The following is a 19,078-nucleotide window of genomic DNA, read 5'->3' as shown; positions in this document are numbered from 1 at the left end:
AGGCCTTAGAAGGATAATAATCCTCATAATTGGAAATTATATTGCAAGCTTTTGAGTTGTCTTTCTTCTGTATTAAACCATGATCTTCGATATTAACATTGATAAAAAAAATCAATAGAAAAAAATTAAAAAATTCTACCCGCGACGGGACTCGAACCCGCAATCCCCGGCTTAGGAGGCCGGTGCCTTATCCATTGGGCCACGCGGGCGTTGTAACTGGAAGGCGTAAATTGTGAACGTTTAAATGCCGCGTTAAAATCTCCCACTTAAAGCACTTTATCGCTCGTCAACCGTAGCCAAATTTTTACACAAAGGAAAGGATCGCTTACGCGCGTATTTCAGATACCAGACGATTTAGGACAAACAAAATTGATTATTTAAATCTTATTACGTAAACCTCTGTGCACTGGAACTCTAGTTCTAATTTTCATCTTTCATGATTGAATTATTTAATTTGTAGGAAAGTTATTTTTGTTTTTAACGTGTACATTCATATTGTTATATCATAGAGCACATGTGCTTCAGTAGATCAGTGTTATTTATAAATACATACATCCAAGCATTTCGCAACACGCCAAGGGCAAATTAATTGCCCGTGAACTAACAGGAAAGAGAAACAAAGAAAAATACTTTGCACAGAAGGATAAATATTTAACAACTCATTCTAGGATAAAACAAAATAAATATTCACCGACCCACCAAGACTTCTTAATGAAAAAACAAGGCGAGCGACGGCAGATGCAGACGAAATAGGCATTACATGTTGGAGCTTTCTGACATTTATGCGTTCTCTGTCAAATAATAAATGATGCGAAGAGTGTTGAGGTGGTATATACGAACAACGAGAGAGAGAGAGAGAGAGAGAGAGAGAGAGAGAGAGAGAGAGAGAGAGAGATGAGGTGGTATATACGAGAGAGAGAGAGAGAGAGAGAGAGAGAGAGAGAGAGAGAGAGAGAGAGAGAGAGAGAGAGAGATATGTTAACATCTGTTACAAATGCACAGTCTGTCACTTTCGATCTTTCACCACACAGCGTGTGGGCATTAAAATATGTTTTCCTACCTGCAAATTATCACCGACTTCGCGGTCACAAACGGGTTATTTTCTGGACATTTTCATCAAGGGCTGCTGGACCAAAGGTCGTTAGATCGAGAGATACGAGAATTGCACGGTATCGAATGGCCAAAAATCGGCCGCAGAAGTAGCACTGTTTGAATTTATTATGTATTTCGTATCCTAATTGGCGGTAGTTAAGAATTTTCACTTGTATTGGGTGTCTTAATTATAGGTTTTTAGTTTTATAAATTAGACAAAAAGGAAGAGTCCGACTATTCATAAAAGGCATGGTTTTATAGCTGTATTTAAATTCAGTTTTCTAAATTTAATCCGGTTTGGTGACATATAATTCGGAAATAAGCACGCGAAGAAAGTTCAGGACATCCGATATACATGAACATTCAAAAGAACCCCCATCTCTCTCTCTCTCTCTCTCTCTCTCTCTCTCTCTCTCTCTCTCTCTCTCACACATTCTCATTCTCTCTCTCTCTCTCTCTCTCTCATCAATTTCCACTGATTTTGGATGTTTAAAATAGAATTAATCATATTATCGGAGACAGGCCAGTGACAGTGATCTCATAAACGCTTTGTTCCTATGTTCATCCCTTCACCCTCGGCCGGACAGTATCAATCGGACACAAGATTAAGAAAAGCCCGGAAAAATTTATTCAAAAGCAGCTCCCATCTGTCTTCTTCGTTAAAAAAAACATCCCAGAAAGTGCATTGACATGTGTTGATAGAGATCACGCTTTTTTGGCCAAAAATCTTTAATACCTATAATAAATTTAAACTAAATCAGAAAAATGCCTGCATTATGCAGCTTTCCGGTATAAAATAGTTAATGCGTCATTAATTTCAGTTTTTTGCAGTCTTGTTATAGCGAGATCTGTAACTTGAGCCCGTATTTTTTGCTGGTAAAAAGTGAAAGTCTGCTTAAATGTATGATAGTGTCAAATTCTGATTATCAATATCTGAAAATATATTCATGAATTCTTCAGAAATTCGAGCGGACGAAAGCTAGTGGCCATTTTACGACTTATAGACCGGAATATGACCTTTTAACTCTGGATAGATTTCAGTAGATAAATTGTTAATACGTAAAATTATCGTCCTATCGCTTTCGTGATTAATCCTTATGACCAGAATATAGATTTTGTTATCGTGCGGGGTTCGCCGAAGGCATAAAATATAGTGGACAACGGGGAATAACTCCAACCTGCTTATCGGATTAGACCTATGTAATAGAAATGTTTTAAATCGGTATGTACTGTAGTTTTACTTTGGTAGTCTGGAGACATGTTAAAATATGACAGTGATAATTAACCTCAATCTGTTTCATTTTTATATATTTAAATTTAATTCAATGCATCACCATGGAGGAATATTAAGAAATAAATACCACAAATCAGTGGATTAAAAAAAAATTAGTAGTTCAGGTATGGATATTTTTTCCTGCATAAAAATGTAAAATTACGAGTCGGTTTGGGTTCGTTACGACTTCACTTGTTTCCCAATTACATTGTGTGTGATCTGTAGCGTACATACTTTGAAATATCATGAGAATGTAAAAAATTGGAATACTATCTATAATTTAGAAATAAATAATTGAAATATTAGCCAGAGAGGAAACTCTTTCTCTCTCTCTCTCTCTCTCTCTCTCTCTCTCTCTCTCTCTCTCTCTCTCTCTCTCTCTCTCTCTCTCTCTCTCTCTCTCTCTCTCACACACACACACACACACACACATTGATTTTCGTTTTATCTTAATTCCCGCGAATTTGAACCATTGTCCAGCGTGGTTTCTATGACTAACACAAGAATGGGGGAAAATATTACACACGGAGAATTTCATCAGTATGGTGAATTGATAAAAATGTAGGAGGGCGTGCCCCATAACAATAGACCCACATAACCCCATCAAACTCTCCGAGTGGACAGTGGTCCGAGAGAAAGGGGACAGTCATTAGGGTCCTCTACCCGCCGTCCTGACCACAATACACACCATCACGTAACGACCAACATCAATCACGCTCCCTGTTAAAATCACGGAAACCCTCTGACCCATTTGTAAACAAGTATTGGATAAGACATCCCGATTTTTCACACTTGGAATAACATACATAAAAACAAAGTTTGAATAATCAGGATTTCCGATTTAAAAATCTGCAAATAATAAACAGAAAGCGATTAAACTTGGTCGGGCTGAGCGGCTCACTACTTGAAAAACTCCAGACAAAAGATGTTGGGATAATAGGTGGAATAATCCTGACTTATAAAAGGAAACGCTTGCAGTATTCCATAACTTAATACTTTGGAGATTTTTCTGTCCTTTAGTAGGTCCTAGTATCCTTAAGAGGTATTAATACTACATTGATTGTTTCCAAATCACTGTGTATTACAGCTAGCCATTACAGTACCTTACTACAAATACCAATAGAAGCCTTAATCTCAACAGGCCATTAGTAAAAACTATATACACACACTTGGAAACCTGTCCAGTTTATGAAGTTGAGCAATAATCTTTCCAAATATTTGTCCAATAACTTCTGAATCCATACTTGTAGGTTTCTCTCAATATTCCTTCTACTAATTGCAAACCATAAACTTGTCTACAATTTTGGGAGAAATTGGACAAACCAAAAACAAAAAATTCCCTCTCAAGTTGAATATTTCGTTTTATTAGATTTTTTTAACAGAATTTTTTGTATAAAAATATATTCATGCTTATAGCAACAGTAATAACAATATATACAAGTAAAAACAGATACATGTATAATAAATGCAAATGACCGTCCCATTTTATGGATAAACATGCTGCCCCTGTTTCAATCAGTGTTATGAAATGCAGAACTATGAAATGCTTTTAAAACAAACATTATGCCCTATTTTCAAGACAGATACAAGTTCTGATATTATTGATACAGATATTTTAGAAAACAAAATATTGCTATACATTTGTCAATTGCAACATGTTTTTGTTTGATTTAGAACTATTTGTGCATATAACTCTATAATACACAGTTTGTTGATCAATGGTTCCGATTTTAGGTTGTACATGTTAAGTGATGCTTTTAAGAGATCATTTATATATGTAGATACATTGCATATAATTGAGTAAAAACTCAAAAGAGAAACCAATGGGAATTCGTGTTCATCTTGGTTTTCAACAAGAGACTATACATGTAAATGCAAAACGAAAATGCAGGTAATTATGCATGTCCTCAACATATATAGCAGTAAAAACACTGCAAAATAATAACGAAAAAGAGAGTTCCTGATTAACAAAGTTAAGTGAATTGTGTAGCACTTGATACTGGTCAGTTTGTCTGTAGGAATGGTTTCTTTGACTAGAATCCGAGGAACACATGGAGACAATAAGAAGACCTTTCACCTTTCGGCCCACCCCTTAAACATTATACAAACACATCCGGAACTTTCTGTAGACGCATTTCCACTGGATATTCGTCAGCGTCAATTGTGTAGCTACCCGACGTTGTTGTGTCATCGTCGTCGTAACCCGTGGCAACACTATCTAAAGTCTCGTCTACACTGCGTGCTGCGTATATTCCACTAGCGAAGTGTCCATATGATGGAACGGACGATGTGGGACTCCCAGCCCCCTTCGGCTGATAAAATGTCCGTACGTGAAGTGGGAGGTGGTGCAGTGTGTCCCCCATCAGGGGGTACTGCTGTAGTGACACCAGATTCTCGTACAGTGGGGGCGACTGGGAGTAGGGGTGGTGGCTATACTGGGGGGTATTGCTCAGGTGTGGAGGTGTTCCTCTTCTTCCAACTTGGGAGGGGCCACCAAACTTGCTGCGAATGTCATCTGTAATATGAAATATAAATTCATCAGTTACATCATCTTGACAATACAAATGAACAAAAATTATTTTTGATGTGATAAATTACACTTGATCATTATCAATTTTACAATGAATGTTTTATGGTGTTGCAGTTTTCTGAGGTTATACCCAGTAATAAATATTCATTATTGATAATGTTTGGATATTGCTGTCAAAATCATTGTGTTCAAGAAAAATATATTTACAGCAATATTTTCACAGGGTATGAATCTTTTATCATTTTTTCAAGTCTGCGTATTTTCAATGCTCATCATGAACTCGCATATACATTTCTATTCAGCTGCGCCTGAATATGAAACTTGAAACACTATCCCCTAAAATTAATTTACATGTTTTGATGTTGTTAAAAATGACTCCTTACAATGAAATTGGACCCCACAACATTTCACAGATGCCTGGTGTAAACATTCAGGTTTCTTCTTACAAAAAATTTGAAGTTACTCATGTGAGCAAGAGAGGAATACTGATTTCCCATTTTATAAAAGGAGAGAACATAGGGAGAATGGAAATGTACCTCTGTCTCCCTTTACACACAACCCATAGTGATACAGAGTTTTGAAGTAGCCTTATATATATACAAATCATAGCGTATGTAAAATCCAATGATAAGTACACTGTTTGTTGAATGAAAATGAATCATGTAACCACCCCCTACCCCTCCCCCATTACTTCTATTATACCCTACCTGTGTTTTGGGCGTGAGACATGTACCCCCTCTCCCTCCCCCAGCACTTGTATGATACCATACCTGTTTGATGGTAGTGCGACTTGCACCCCCCCGCCCCTCCCTCATTACTTCTACGATACCCTATAAAATGACCGTACCTGTGTGGTGGGAGTGAGACATAGTACTCCTGGTCTCCCCCTCACTGATTCCCACCCCGCTGTCTGACTGGATGGTCTCCCCTGACGTATCGCTGTGATTGTCCGGTCTCTCTTTATTATACTGAAAAAAGACAAGACATCATAAGTCATGTTCATCTTAATGGTGTACATGTACATAGACAGTTTATCAATGACATATAGAATTGTGTAAACAATGCGGAAAAAGTAAAAACTTGTAAAGAGACTAGATTCGGTGTTCAGTGTGAATAATGATATTGGCAGAGTGTGCCTAGTGGTCAGCTAGCCCAGTAGTTCGTACCAGTTCCCATCCTGTTAGATATTCAAGACAGTGCTACACTATTGGATGTCTGACAGTACTTCTCCAACAGTCAGGTGTCTCTTTGATTTTGTCCTCACAAACTGAACCTGACACCAAAAACTTATGGCCTGGAAAAATCTGTTCCCAAAGAGGACTCAAACTCTGATAACCAGATAAAAACTCAAGACATTGTGCCTTGATTGCATCCACTAAAATTTCAGATGCATCGACAACCCAAATAGGAAGCCATTTTCCAGATCATGGCCGATAAATTCAACCTGAAATCTTGTGAAAAAGGCGGGTAACCGAGCAGGACGGAACAATTGTTCTTTTTTTCCATTATCTGTTAATGTGTGGTACTGATCAGAGAGGAATAAAAAAGATAATGGCGGTGCATTTCTACATATCTCCATCCAAATCGCTTCTCCTTAATCACTCATTATAGCAGAGTCTTTGTTTACAACAGAAACAATGTTGCGGCATTTAAACATTTAGTGCACCTAATTTCCGTGTTATTTTTTCTGACACCACATCACAGAAGGAACTTGCATATAAGGAGGGGGAGGGGGCAGGCTTGAGTGAAGTTAAACCTCTGTTTGTCAGAGGAAAATAAACCTTTCAAACAGGTGTCAGATTGTTAACTATTTACTTTTCAAAAGATATAAATCTATAGAAGTTCTGTACATAACAATACTACTTTAAAGGAAACCACCCAAAAACTCCACTCATCTCTACGATTACAATGCCTCTTGGTTCCACGAAGTCCGTTATCAAGATTCTTGCCAAAGATGTGTTGTCAACAAATTTCTTTTGGCCAGAAAAAGAAAGAGTGACTACTACATTATTTTTTTGTTGATAATGATTTCTATTCTTGTAATAATGCACCCTGGTGAAAAGATCATGTGAGTGATTGTTTGAATGAGTAAGCAGTACAGGTCATCAAATTTTTTTTTAAAAACTCTAAACTTTTATTCTTCTACAATATGTGTATAGTTATTTGAAGGGGGAAAAAGGAGAAGAAAGGGAAATAGAAAGATGTTACAAAAAAGTTGTGTCCACAATATCTATATTTCTTAAAATTGAATTAATTAAGTCCTTCAATCCCTGCATGGGAGTAAAAATATTCTGACCACTTTTTCGATATTCCTTAGTTATTACATGGTAGTAAATGTTATTACTGATGTTATTTTGTTTGTTTGTCTGTCTGTATATTTACCTCTGAACCGCTTGGCCACTGTTTATCATGGGACTGAACCAGTTTCTGGTGAAGTCTAATGGAGGCCATTCTGTTTAACTCAGACTGACGCAATTCGTCATTTGGCGATTCACTCCTTCCTTCTTTATCTATTGTGTTTGAAGGGTCAGGTAACTGCAAGAGATATGAAAACAACTTTTTAATATTTATTGTAACATACAGAAAAAACAAAACCTTGAAATCATGAAAATATCCTATGGCAATTTTTGAAGAATTTAAATAAAGAATTATAAAAGGCATATGCTTAAACATGCTAATGATTTCACTATGATACACTCAATAAAATTAACACACATTTTTCGTGTTGGTCAATCATTTATAAGAAATCAATTTTTGCTTTATAAATATTTTCAGTTTAATATCCTGCCCTATGGCCAACCATGTGTGTTAATGAAAACAATAAAATACCCATCTATCAGCAATATACACAAAAAATTTTAATTTCAATACTTTTTATTTTGATATCTCTGTTCTAAATTTCAATGAAGTCTAATGAACTTGACATGTAAATCCAGAGAACTCATTTTAAAATCTTGTCCAGCCTAGAGGTGTCTTAATCTCGAGTTGACTGACATCTAAAGAGTTTTTCCAATCTCAGCTCAAGAACCCTTGATTGCGAACATATCCAAATAATTAGACCAGGTGAAAACTAACAGTACTAGCAGGACAATACAGCTGTCATATGTATAGATAACTATGTTACTCAGTCTTACATGAATGTAAAAGACCACTAGCTGTGAACATAGCTTAGTATCCCCCTCACATTACCCCTCTTCAAAATGTCTATCTTTCCCTTCCTATATAAGAAGCTCATTTTAATGACCACAGTGTTTGTAAGCAGATTATCATAAGTATTGGGGGAATGGGGATTACTATAACAATGTTTTTATTTTGATCTGATCAAATTATCAATCTGCTACCAGGTAAACCTAGCAGTCGTGGAGGATTTAAATTTGTTTTTTCCCTAATTAATGGTTTTAAGAAAGATGTCATTAAGAGATGATTGATCTGTTTCTTCAAACACTCTCAATAGGGGGTTGACATGTTAACAATAAGTGGAAATATCTAACCTATTCTAATGAAAAAAAAAAGAATTGTCAACATTACCCATTTATAGTACTGGTAAAATTATCTAATCTAAAACAAATTATAATCCATTGCAACTTGCTCAATTTTGCAGAAACTTTTCGCTTAATTTAATACAGAAATTACCCTTTATATATCTTAACTACCTTTTTTTTTTTTAATAAAAGAATTTGTCATTTTCCCTTCTTTATCAGTTAAAATGCCCTAGCCAAGTATTTCCAAAAACTCTCATTTAAAAAAAAAATTAAATAGATTTAATCAATATTCTGTTCATTCATTTTTTTTTTCAGTACCCTATTGCATATTCTTTGCCATTTGAAATAAAGGAAAGCCAATTTGTTCAAAATTTATAACAAAAATCTCAATTATCCCTGATTCATGAACATACAGATCATCATTTTTGAAATTTTCTTAAAATGTTTTTTTATGCTAGTAAAATATAGGATATAATTGAGATAAGCATAAGTTTGGCATAATTGTGAATACACGTAAAGTTTAACCTTTTTTCCCCACTTAGCTACACAGTATACAATTATCTAAGCTCTCTCAAAAATTCTAATGACACCGGTGAAGTGATAAAATCCATATTGCAAATTATTCACCTGCTTTTACTCTCATTTTTCAAGTTCAAAAATTCATTGCAACTTGTTAATAAATCGAAAACTATTGTCATATAATGTGAAAACGAGATAGTGAAGATCAACACTTGGTTGCCTTTATTTGCATTTTCCGGCCATTTCATACTCGGATGAGTCCAGGGTTAATATTTTTTCAGTTATAAAAAGCATGTTCTGGGTGTTAAAAGTGTCACTTTTTGCCTAATGTGGCCTCAAGGGCATAGCGGTTCATTAAGGACGTCAAATTTATCAGAAAACTGTCTGGGTGTTACTGAAATCTTGTATTTCTGAATAACAACAGATCACCTAATCTGTAAAGAGATTGTACCCCAGGATACACATCTGTTTCAATGTAGAATTTCATTTCCATATGTACCGCACCTTAATCTATTTACTTTTTAAATTCAAATCATTTTGATTTTGAAATTCAAATGTGATAAGTTTTTTGATTTTTTTACTTTAAATCATATTTTAATACAGGCATATCACTCTTTCTTTTGTAACTTCTACCAAGATAAATAAGCAGACCCAATATTTGATATCAAAATGAGGAGAGAGAGAGAGAGAGAGAGAGAGAGAGAGAGAGAGAGAGAGAGGGGGGGAGATGCCAGTCTGGCTTACTGATTGTTGTCCATTTTTTTAATTCAATGTTTAACTGATCACAAAGTTAATCTGATGATAAGTATTCTGTTTGCCCATTATCCATTTTGTTAAGAGTAGCTAGTTTACTTAAAGACAAGCCTTACATCAACTTATCAGTTTAGCTGTGTCAACAGAGACCCAAAGCTTGCACACAGTAATAGTAGGACTCTTATGATCACAGAAAAACCTCTGTCCTCCTCTCTTATTACAAAGGACCCTATGTTCTCCTTAAATTGCATGTCCCCTGATAGTTTTTTTATACACTGGGTGTGATTTTCATAAACTGGCAACTTCATCTGCGTCAGTTTAAAGGGAGGGACTGCTCTTTTATAATAGAGGAGGCCCCTCGGAGCAATTCTTTGTCAAATTCAATATTCCAATGGTTTTGGAGCCAGAGCTAATCTGTAATTTTCTTTTCCACAAAGAAGTGACAATGTGTATAAAATTTTTGAATTTTCTATTTCATAAGCTTTTCAACTCCCAGCTGACTTTATGATTTTTCGTATAGACAAGATTACATAGCAGAGACATTTAAAGGCAGTATACTCCCAGTTTGGAAAACAGTTCACAATGTGGAATCAATAAACACATTTGGTGTCCGGGAATTGATTTCTTGACACATGAAAAGGAAATAAATAATCAAAAAACGGTGCACCATTGAGGAACCAGACCAGCAATTTACACACCATGTTGAAAATTAATTAACAGCTCAAAATGTTACTTATGGACTACAGAAATATTTTTTCTATTTTAAGGACCCCCTGTGATTTATCCTTAAATAATTTCTTGATTGGTTTCACATTTCTTTAAAAATAAAAACTCCCACAAAGCCACCACTGTTTAAGAGTTTAAATGATACTGTTTCTTTTTCTGACTGAAGATAGTTTGCAAATTGAAAGAATGTGCCTTTTCAGAAACTGAGCAAATATTTGGAGGTATGTTGAAAACTTTGGTTTAGGTTTTGGTTCCTTTTTATTTAAGACGATAAGGACAATTGATACAACAGCTTCTAAGTGTCTTACCTGATACATGTTCTGGCTGTTTCTTCTGCCTCCCCTGTCTGTTTCATCATTGTAAAACATGCCAACATTCTGTTCAGGGGCCATATATTTGGGTGGAGGGTTCAAATACACTTTGGGACAAGTATTCACACGAGCTTTAGCCTCAGCCTGTGCATTTAATTCCTTTCTTTTTAAATCCCTGCGCCTCACAAAAAATATGGTCAAAAGAATGGAGATGGAAAGAACAAGTGTGACCACTACCACAGCTACCACGATCCTCATGTTGAGTTCATCATCTTCTGGGGAGTGCGTAGACACAGACGTGGTGACATTTGTTCTCAACACCACCAGATGCAGAACTGCATAGTTGGTCAGCGGTTTGACCCCTTTGTCGGACACAGCTATTCGGAGGAAGTAGCTGTTCACTAGACCTTCATGAATGGACCTAGCAACGATGACTTCTCCTGTCAAACTATTGATGTTAAAGATGTCAGAATCGTTTCTGCCAGCAATAGAGTATACCAGAGTCTTATTCTCACCCTCGTCTAAATCGAAAGCTTGAATCTGGGCTACCATTGTGTTCATTGGTGAATTGACGGACACTTTGACCGTATCATTGGAGGCATTGGGGAACACAAGAATGGGTACATTGTCATTGGCATCAGTAATGTCCACTTGCACTACCACTGAATTCCTGTTGGGAGGGTAGCCATAATCCGAAGCAATAGCCGTGAACACGTATTTGTTATTCTTCTCTCTATCCAGGTTTCCATTGACTAAGACGGTTCCATTGGGAGTCAGAAAGAAAGGGACATCTGAATGTTTGGGAAGGGAGTAGGAGATCTTGCCATTGTCCCCAGTATCCTTGTCAGTGGCGGTCAACTGGAGAACGGAGGTGTCAAAAGGCACATTCTCCTGAATGGATGCCCTGAACTGATTCTGGGTAAATTCCGGGAAGTTGTCGTTGATGTCCTCAATATCTACGATGATTGTGGCTGTGGAGGATCGTGGAGGGTCTCCAGAGTCCACAGCGTAAACACGGAAGCGATACTGAGGCATCGACTCTCTATCATACACCTTGTTAGCGCGAATCCTTCCTGTGTCTGCGTCCACCGTAAAATCAGCCCCAGCATCTCCGTGGAGTTTGTACTGAATCCTGGCATTTTCACCAAGGTCATTGTCAGTAGCCATGATTTGAATGATGCCATCTCCTGGATTGTTACCCTCAGGAATTTTAGCTCTATACTCGGCCTGAGAAAACCTGGGATCCTGGTCGTTTTCATCCGTGACCTGCACACGGAAACTGGCATTACAACTCAGAGGCGGTGTACCTATATCCTGGCATGTGATGATTACGAAGTGCTCGTCCTGCCTCTCTCGGTCCATAGGTTTATCCACCGTCACCTTGTACTCTTGGACCTCTAGTTTCTGCAGCGTGAACTGCCTGTTACTGATGTTACAGCTGACGATTCCATTAGCCCCAGCATCGTTGTCAATCACCCTGATGTGAGCCACCACAGCTCCACGGTTGGCATACTCCGACACTTGGGCTCGATCGGAATCCGTCAACAAGTTGATCTTTATTTCAGGAGGGTTGTTACCAGAATCTTGCACATGGACATTCACAAAGGCCTGGGTCATGAAGGGTTGTTCCCCTTTGTCATATGCCTCAACAATCAATTTATATTTCTCACTTGGCTCATATATCAGCTGCTTAGCAATTTTCAGTTCCCCTGTGTTTTCATTCACAAAAAACAATTCCTGGACTTTTTCTGGCTGGTTAGTACTGATTTTATACAAAATTTCACCATTTCTGCCCGTATCTCTGTCCGAGGCTCTGAGCTGCAGAATGGTAGAATTAACTGCAATTTCTTCCTTGACACTCACATTGTAATTGGAATTGTCAAACACTGGACTGTTGTCATTGATGTCTTCAATGGTAATATTTACTTTCATCATTCCGACCTTTGGCGGGGACCCTCCATCGTAGGCCAGGACTTGGATGTCATAATGGCTGGTCTCCTCGCGATCCAGAGAACGATTGACTACCAGTTTAACGGACAGACTGTCGTCCAGATTTTTGTAGAAGATGACGTCAAATGGAGTACCATCTGGCTTCACTTCATACTTTTTGACTGAATATTCTTCACTATCTTGGTCAATGGCTCCATCTATAACAAAACTTTTGGAGACAACAGCACCTTCTGAAATCTTGAGATTAGTTGCTGAAGCGGGAAATGCTGGTGTTTTATCATTAATATCCAATAAATTTATCATAACTTGGATTTTCTCAAAATAGGATCCAATTTCAGACTGAACGGCTATTTCTAATGGAATTGTACAATCCTCTTTATAAGGACATATTATTTCTCTATCTAAATTCTTGGCTGTTTTAATATCGCTAGTTTCTGGATCTATCACAAAATAATGAAGTGGCTGACTTAGGAATGAGTATTTTAATTTATCTGTTCGACTTTCGTTATGATTGTCTCCGAGTCGGGCGTCCACGAAAATGTTTCCAAGTGTCACGTTGGCCCCCTGCTCTTCTGTGATATTGTATACGATATCAACACTTCCACAGCAAGTCACGAAGATCAACAGAATCCACGAGTTTCTCAGCACTGAGTCCATTGTGGCTCCGTTTTGTCAAGCTTCCCCTGGTAACAAAGTGTCAAGTACTTGATTTTTCTCCATTAAAATTAAGATTTTCCACTTTCCGCTAAGCACGATCCACTCCAACCTCGGCACCCTAAAGCGAGAAAATAACACAATCTGTTCAATATTGACACTTGTATTTATTTCCAAATTGTAAAAGACTTTGTAGAAATTAAATACCGCAAAGATAACACAGACATTGAAAAGACTGCCAGTAATTAAACTTCAATATTTAAATCAAACATTGGTTTTAAATAATCTTAGATTGAGACTCACAAAAGTATACTTGAAATAATTAAACCAATCAGTTGGGAGATTTTTCTTTAAATGCTTCAAAAATATCCTGATTAGCCTTATACAGAAATTCGAAATTATACAAATATTGGTCTAAACAATATAGATCTACAAAGGAAATGGAAATTGTGTCTGAAAATTGATATTCATAACCCAGTGATCAGTCTGATTTAAACCTGAGATATATTCCCTTTCCTACTTTTAATCTTCCTTTGATATCTGTGTTTATTTTTTATTTGCCACATGAACTGTAAAATTTTTGTTACATCAATTGCCTTGGGCTAAAAATTTAAAGCATTTCAATGTGGAGATTTTTGTGAAAATTGAAAAATAAAAATATTATCGAAATTTTGCATTACTTCTCCAAATCTGATATAGATTACCACTAATAAATAAAGTACACTTAGGTTTTTGTATTAGCAAGTTATCCATGCATCCATGCTATTTCCGTTTTAACTCCTGTTTCACTTAAAGATGACAACTTGATATATTTTATGTTTTATCTGGCAAAACTCTGAAGACTCGTTGATTTGATGTATATCCAAGCCATGTCCTTCTCTATAATATTTCCTAACATCATCACTTATACATCTCCTTACAAGAGTAATGTTACACAGAAATGAGATCTCTGGCCTGACAAATGTTACACCAGTTACAAAGTACCAAGGAGATATCCGAGAATCTTACATATGCCCCCCGCAACACCTGGCTAAAATGTAGAAAATTAGCCCAATTACCATTGCTCCTCATTTTACAAAAACTTTTCATGGAAATAATTCTACACTCAGAGGCTTAAAACTTTTGACAATTAAATCATAAGATAAACTTACCTAAAACATTGTCAGTCTGTTTTTCTCCTCCAAAAATGATTTAGAAAATAAAAGTCCACACAAAAACAAGCCGAGATTTCATTTCTTTCTACGTTTGTTACTTATACTCATTATTTGAATACTAACATAATCAACCTGGATTTCCAAACCAGAAGCAGATTAGAGTCAAGATCAATAGAACTAAGCTCCACCCACTTTACAAGAAACAGCCAATCACTGCCTTGCAATGCCAACAGGTTAGCCTATCAATCAAGTGTATTTTACCTTTTTCTTTCTCTCTCTTCAAGCCTGCTCACCTTGTAGGCTATCGTCAAAAGCACCCTGTAGTTGGGTTCTGCTAATGAATGGTTTAATTCCTTTCTCTAATGACAGTCACAAACATCCGCGACACGGGAAGGGGGTCACACAGGCACCAAAAGCCGGGGTACAAACTGTAAAAAATTAATTGTTGTTTGTTAGAAGTTTTCACTTTGTACCAGAGCTTGTAATGTATCTTCACAGTTCTGTAATATTACACTGATAATTTTCTTTCTTTCTTTTTTTTGTTTGCACCAAGACCTCATGCAGATAAGATTCTCAATTTTGTGGGAAATTTTAACATTTCTTTGTTCACTTTAAAAAAAGAATGAAACTGATATGATTTAAATGCATGTGAATTATGTGAAATATAAGCACTCTTTAAATTAATTGTTAAATCAATTTAATTAGAACTAAACTCAAGTTAAAATTTCTTAATTCATGCAAAATACTGGTACAAGAAAATATACAATTTTTCTTATTCATTTATTCAAACTGAAATTTCAATATTTATAAAACGAAAAAGATTTTTATTTTCAGATAAAGACTTTTTTTTAAAGTAGCTATTTTAAGAAAATTGACTAAAAATTCTCAAAATGCCAGATTTCAATCATTTCATTTTAAAACTTAAAGATATACATCAAGAATTATAAAAACAAAATCATCTGATTGCAGACTCCTGCCAATGAATTTAAAGTGTAAGAAAATTGAAGCTACCAGGGTTCCAGAATTTCCAATTAACCAAAATCTCAAAGTGTTTGCAGTGCCATTTCTGTAAGTGTAAATATAATCAGAGGACTGAATTGAACAGAGTCACTTGTACGGGGTTTTGAAGGACCCACTTTAATGAAATAAATAAACCAATTTACTTATAAGCAGGTAAACAAAAACAGTCTTTCAGGAATTTAATTGTGTTAAATTGTTTAAATAAAATTTGGTGAAAGTCAGCATTCATGGTCACATTAAAAGCCATTTACCTGCTTAAATGACCACGATGAGAAACCTTTTCGGACCATTCAGCTCATGTCATGACACTCTCGATTAAACAGACAATAATTCAGCGGGCAATGAAATTGACGAGAATTAGAGAAAAGTGTGACATATGAAAGGGAGTAAGTAAACTCTTAAATCATTGTTTGAATATCCAGGTGGCCTCCGAGTTTCACCTGATTACATAGGTGTTGATGTCCATAAGTAAAAGTTATTTTTACTCTTTCACTGGAGGGGCCAAGAATGGTCACCTTCCCCAGGTCAGGTGTGAAAGGTAAATGTTGCTGGTCTGGTGGATAAAAAGCAAAAGAAAACTTCCAGATAATGAGGACTGGATTGGGAGAGAGACATTGACTGTTGATCAAGAAACATTACTTTCTTAATCACACCCTTTCAATAGATCTCAGATATATACAGCTGTGCCAATATAGATTTCTCAACCCTGTGTTGAAATTCTCTTCTTTTTTATTAACACAGCTTCTGAAAGAAATGCATGCACAGTTAAAATCCACATCATCCTCTTTACAAATTAAAAATATGGATTTATTTTCAAGCTGCTCTCACTTCAGAAATAATATGTTGTTTTTTTTTAAATCCAACTGTCCCCCATTTTTTCTTTTATGCTGCCACTTTTAGTACCTCATAGGGGTAGAACAATTGAGAGATTGAAAAAAATCTCCAAGCCATAAATTTTTCAATAACTTGCCAAAAGATACTAAATTGTTAGACACAAAAGCCAAATATGGTCATTAAAAAGACGGGTCTTTTCCATCAAATCACTGAATTACAGCTGGAATTGGCTACATATTCAACTTTTCACCTCATAGACCATATTCAAAAGATGAAAAGAAAAGTCCTCTACAAAATTTTCATTTGAACTTTCCCCATGACGGAGCAAAAATTGCCGGAGCCATTTCATTTAGGATGCTACTTTGTCCGTCAACATTACACAAACAGATATAAAAACCCTGCAAAATGCTTTAGCTTGGCTCATCCCCAACAAGAATGGAACCCACAAAATGCTTTGTGGCACAGAAACTAGTTATTAGTCATCTGGTTAAGGCTTTAGACCTGTATCATTCATGCAGTGTAAATCTCTTAATACGGAGGTATAGGAAAAGCTGCTAATCTTGATGCGAGGAATTATATCCGTGAACAATTCCTTCCGTCTCAACAAAGGCTAACTCTACCAAAAAATCACCTCGATATCAGATAGGGTGACAAAAGTTCTATGAACCAGTGCCACATACGAGAATAACATTTATAAGATCTGGTGATAGGCCGTAACATTGTTCATGACTACTCAAAAAGAACCTATAAAATTATCACAGTTTTTATAAAGCCAACACAGGTCCTTAAAGTTCAATTTTGCAGTTTATTGTGTTCCAACAGGCATTGTTTCATGATCAAAAAGCCAAAACACCAAGAAACAATACTTGTGCGACTGAACCTGTCTAATTTAATACAACCTCAAAATAAACAGAGTGGAATAGACACAACACCTAAAAAGGAAGAGCCTAAAAAAACAAAATCACCATTAAATTTGTTCTGACAGAAGATATTGTGACACACAAACACTTTGAAATACACTCCCTATTTTCCCTCAGAACAATTGAAAAAAATATTAATGACTTGTCCTGATCGAGATTAGTGGTTTTTGCTGTTATTGTTGAATTGGTCAAATATATAAACTCATCATTAGAAGGATAATGCAAAACCTTTTGTATTGGGTCCGTCTCACCTATAATAAGCAATAAGTCAAATAATACACCTATATCTGGCACCTTTATATAATGTAGTATAGGAAAAACAAAATCGGATACTAGTCTAGTTCTTTAGGGATCTTAACAAAAGTGGCTAGGAAAGAATAATCTTGCAAGAGGAAGCATAATCGACTCTACTTATCGGACATTTGTTTGTCTTGGAAATCTGTTTTGGCTTTTTCTGCATTTTCTGATTTCCCTATTGGAGTGAGAATAAGCCCTTAGCTTGACAAATGCACTCTGTAAAGGCCATGTTTGTATTGACAAACGGTTTAAACAATTATTTCTTTTAAGCTTATCACTGCAAGGTGAATCACTTGTCGGCAATGCAGGCTTTGAAATCTTTACCTTTCGCTCAGACTCATTTTTCTTTTATCATGCAGTGATGTAATATTGGCCGACCACTTCAGAAGAAAACTCCCTTATCCTTAGCAACAAATAGTGGACAATCACCCAGTATCAATATCAGGAACTAAATATTGCAGACGTGTGCCACAGGTGGAAACAATGGACAGGTATTTGAGTCTGGTCAGTGAAAGTGGCGGCCCCTGGGTGCCGTCTTGTGAAGAGAATCTGACCCTGATAAGACCTGTCAGTATCAAGTTCCGTCAATCGGGCCACTCTACTGTGGCCTAGAGACTGGGAGCCCGGTCAATTGTCCATCCTTCCACTTCCTTATAATCAGCTGATTACAGGTGTGAAATATACTGTGTTAAGATAGGTATCTTTGGAGTGAACCTGATACAAGTGTTTACAGACCACGGTCGGTCAAATTAATTAAGATGTCTCAGTAGAACACTTTCATCATGAACTTTCACCTAGGAATTCAAATCAAAAGATTTAATACTCTGACGACATCATGTAACTCTTGAGTAAAGATACCATTTCAAAAGGAAAGATTTATACTCATTTATTTACATGTGTTGCTAAGCACAATGCAAGAGTCCCAATACATTATGTGGACTTCAAAAACAGCGAAAAATAATAGACTTTTGAGCAACTATAACACAGTGACCCAACCTTACTATCAAAATAAGGTGGACTCTATCTAACAGCAAACAAAAGATTGGACAATAATTCCCTCAAGTAAACTTTTCATTTTCTAAGGTAACATTGATTCCGACAGTAATTCCTGCATTATCTCTGTCTTTTGGCCTGTACATGGACAATGTATGGGTTATAAGGAATTCTAATTCCTCCCATCGACCTAACCCTATTGTTTTAGTTTGCTAGGCAAGCCGGGAGAGGGGGTCTGCTAAGCCTACATGAGCTTCATGTTTGTTCTCTGACAAATCCAGTTTGATCCTCGACTCATGAGAGCAATTTTAACACCTTGAGATTGCAAATTATTGATGGGAATTTGAATATTAGTCGATTTCAGCTTTGCCAGGTGAAAATGAATTGTGGGTTTTAATTGACTACATTGTTGAAACAATGAAGGGTTCCTAGTTTCCAAAACACGAGAAAAATAGCACATGGCCATGTGTCTTATAAATTTGTCAGTGCAATTTTCTTTTATGAGCAAAACGCCAAAATAGATGACATACATGTACAATCTGAATTCTATCTACACAATCATATTACTCA

The 19,078-nt window shown here is 36.3% G+C and overlaps 1 protein-coding gene, 1 long non-coding RNA gene and 1 other non-coding gene across 5 annotated transcripts; 1 reads left to right on the top strand and 2 right to left on the bottom strand.

The window, feature by feature from the left end:
• Nucleotides 1–136: 136 nt before the first annotated feature.
• Trnar-ccu (transfer RNA arginine (anticodon CCU)) lies at nt 137–209 on the bottom strand. The gene has a single exon. It is a non-coding gene; the product is annotated as a tRNA-Arg (tRNA).
• A 3,499-nt stretch (nt 210–3,708) lies between these two features.
• On the bottom strand, nt 3,709–14,871 carry LOC128155342 (protocadherin-1-like). 3 transcript variants are annotated; one of them, XM_052817004.1, is made up of 5 exons: nt 14,738–14,871; nt 10,684–13,411; nt 7,278–7,430; nt 5,743–5,863; nt 3,709–4,880 (listed from the first exon to the last, which is right to left on the bottom strand). In XM_052817004.1, the coding sequence occupies exons 2-5, from the start codon at nt 13,291–13,293 to the stop codon at nt 4,465–4,467; spliced, it is 3,300 nt and encodes a 1,099-aa protein (XP_052672964.1). In that variant the 5' UTR covers nt 13,294–13,411; nt 14,738–14,871; the 3' UTR covers nt 3,709–4,464. The 3 variants fall into 3 exon arrangements, with proteins under 3 accessions (XP_052672964.1, XP_052672963.1, XP_052672962.1); XM_052817003.1 differs by having other exon boundaries at nt 14,706–14,846; XM_052817002.1 differs by lacking the exon at nt 14,738–14,871 and adding an exon at nt 14,442–14,599.
• Nucleotides 14,731–18,434, top strand: LOC128155363 (uncharacterized). Its single transcript, XR_008239592.1, has 3 exons — nt 14,731–14,865; nt 15,414–15,512; nt 17,875–18,434. It is a non-coding gene; the product is annotated as an uncharacterized LOC128155363 (long non-coding RNA).
• The last annotated feature ends 644 nt before the right edge of the window (nt 18,435–19,078 follow it).

Source organism: Crassostrea angulata, chromosome 7, assembly GCF_025612915.1.
Source record: "Crassostrea angulata isolate pt1a10 chromosome 7, ASM2561291v2, whole genome shotgun sequence".
Lineage (NCBI taxonomy): Eukaryota > Metazoa > Mollusca > Bivalvia > Ostreida > Ostreidae > Magallana > Magallana angulata.
The sequence above is the reverse complement of the archived record's forward strand: the minus strand, read 5'-3'. Positions and strand labels throughout refer to the sequence as shown.

Bases quoted from the DNA above. Each gene is read 5' to 3' on its own strand.
- LOC128155342 (XM_052817004.1), bottom strand. From the start codon at position 13,293: ATGGACTCAGTGCTGAGAAACTCGTGGATTCTGTTGATCTTCGTGACT. The intron at 7,431-10,683 runs GTAAGACACTTA...TATCTCTTGCAG, and splicing joins ACAGCCAGAACATGTATCAG to TTACCTGACCCTTCAAACAC. The intron at 5,864-7,277 runs GTAAATATACAG...GTCTTTTTTCAG, and splicing joins AGTGGCCAAGCGGTTCAGAG to TATAATAAAGAGAGACCGGA.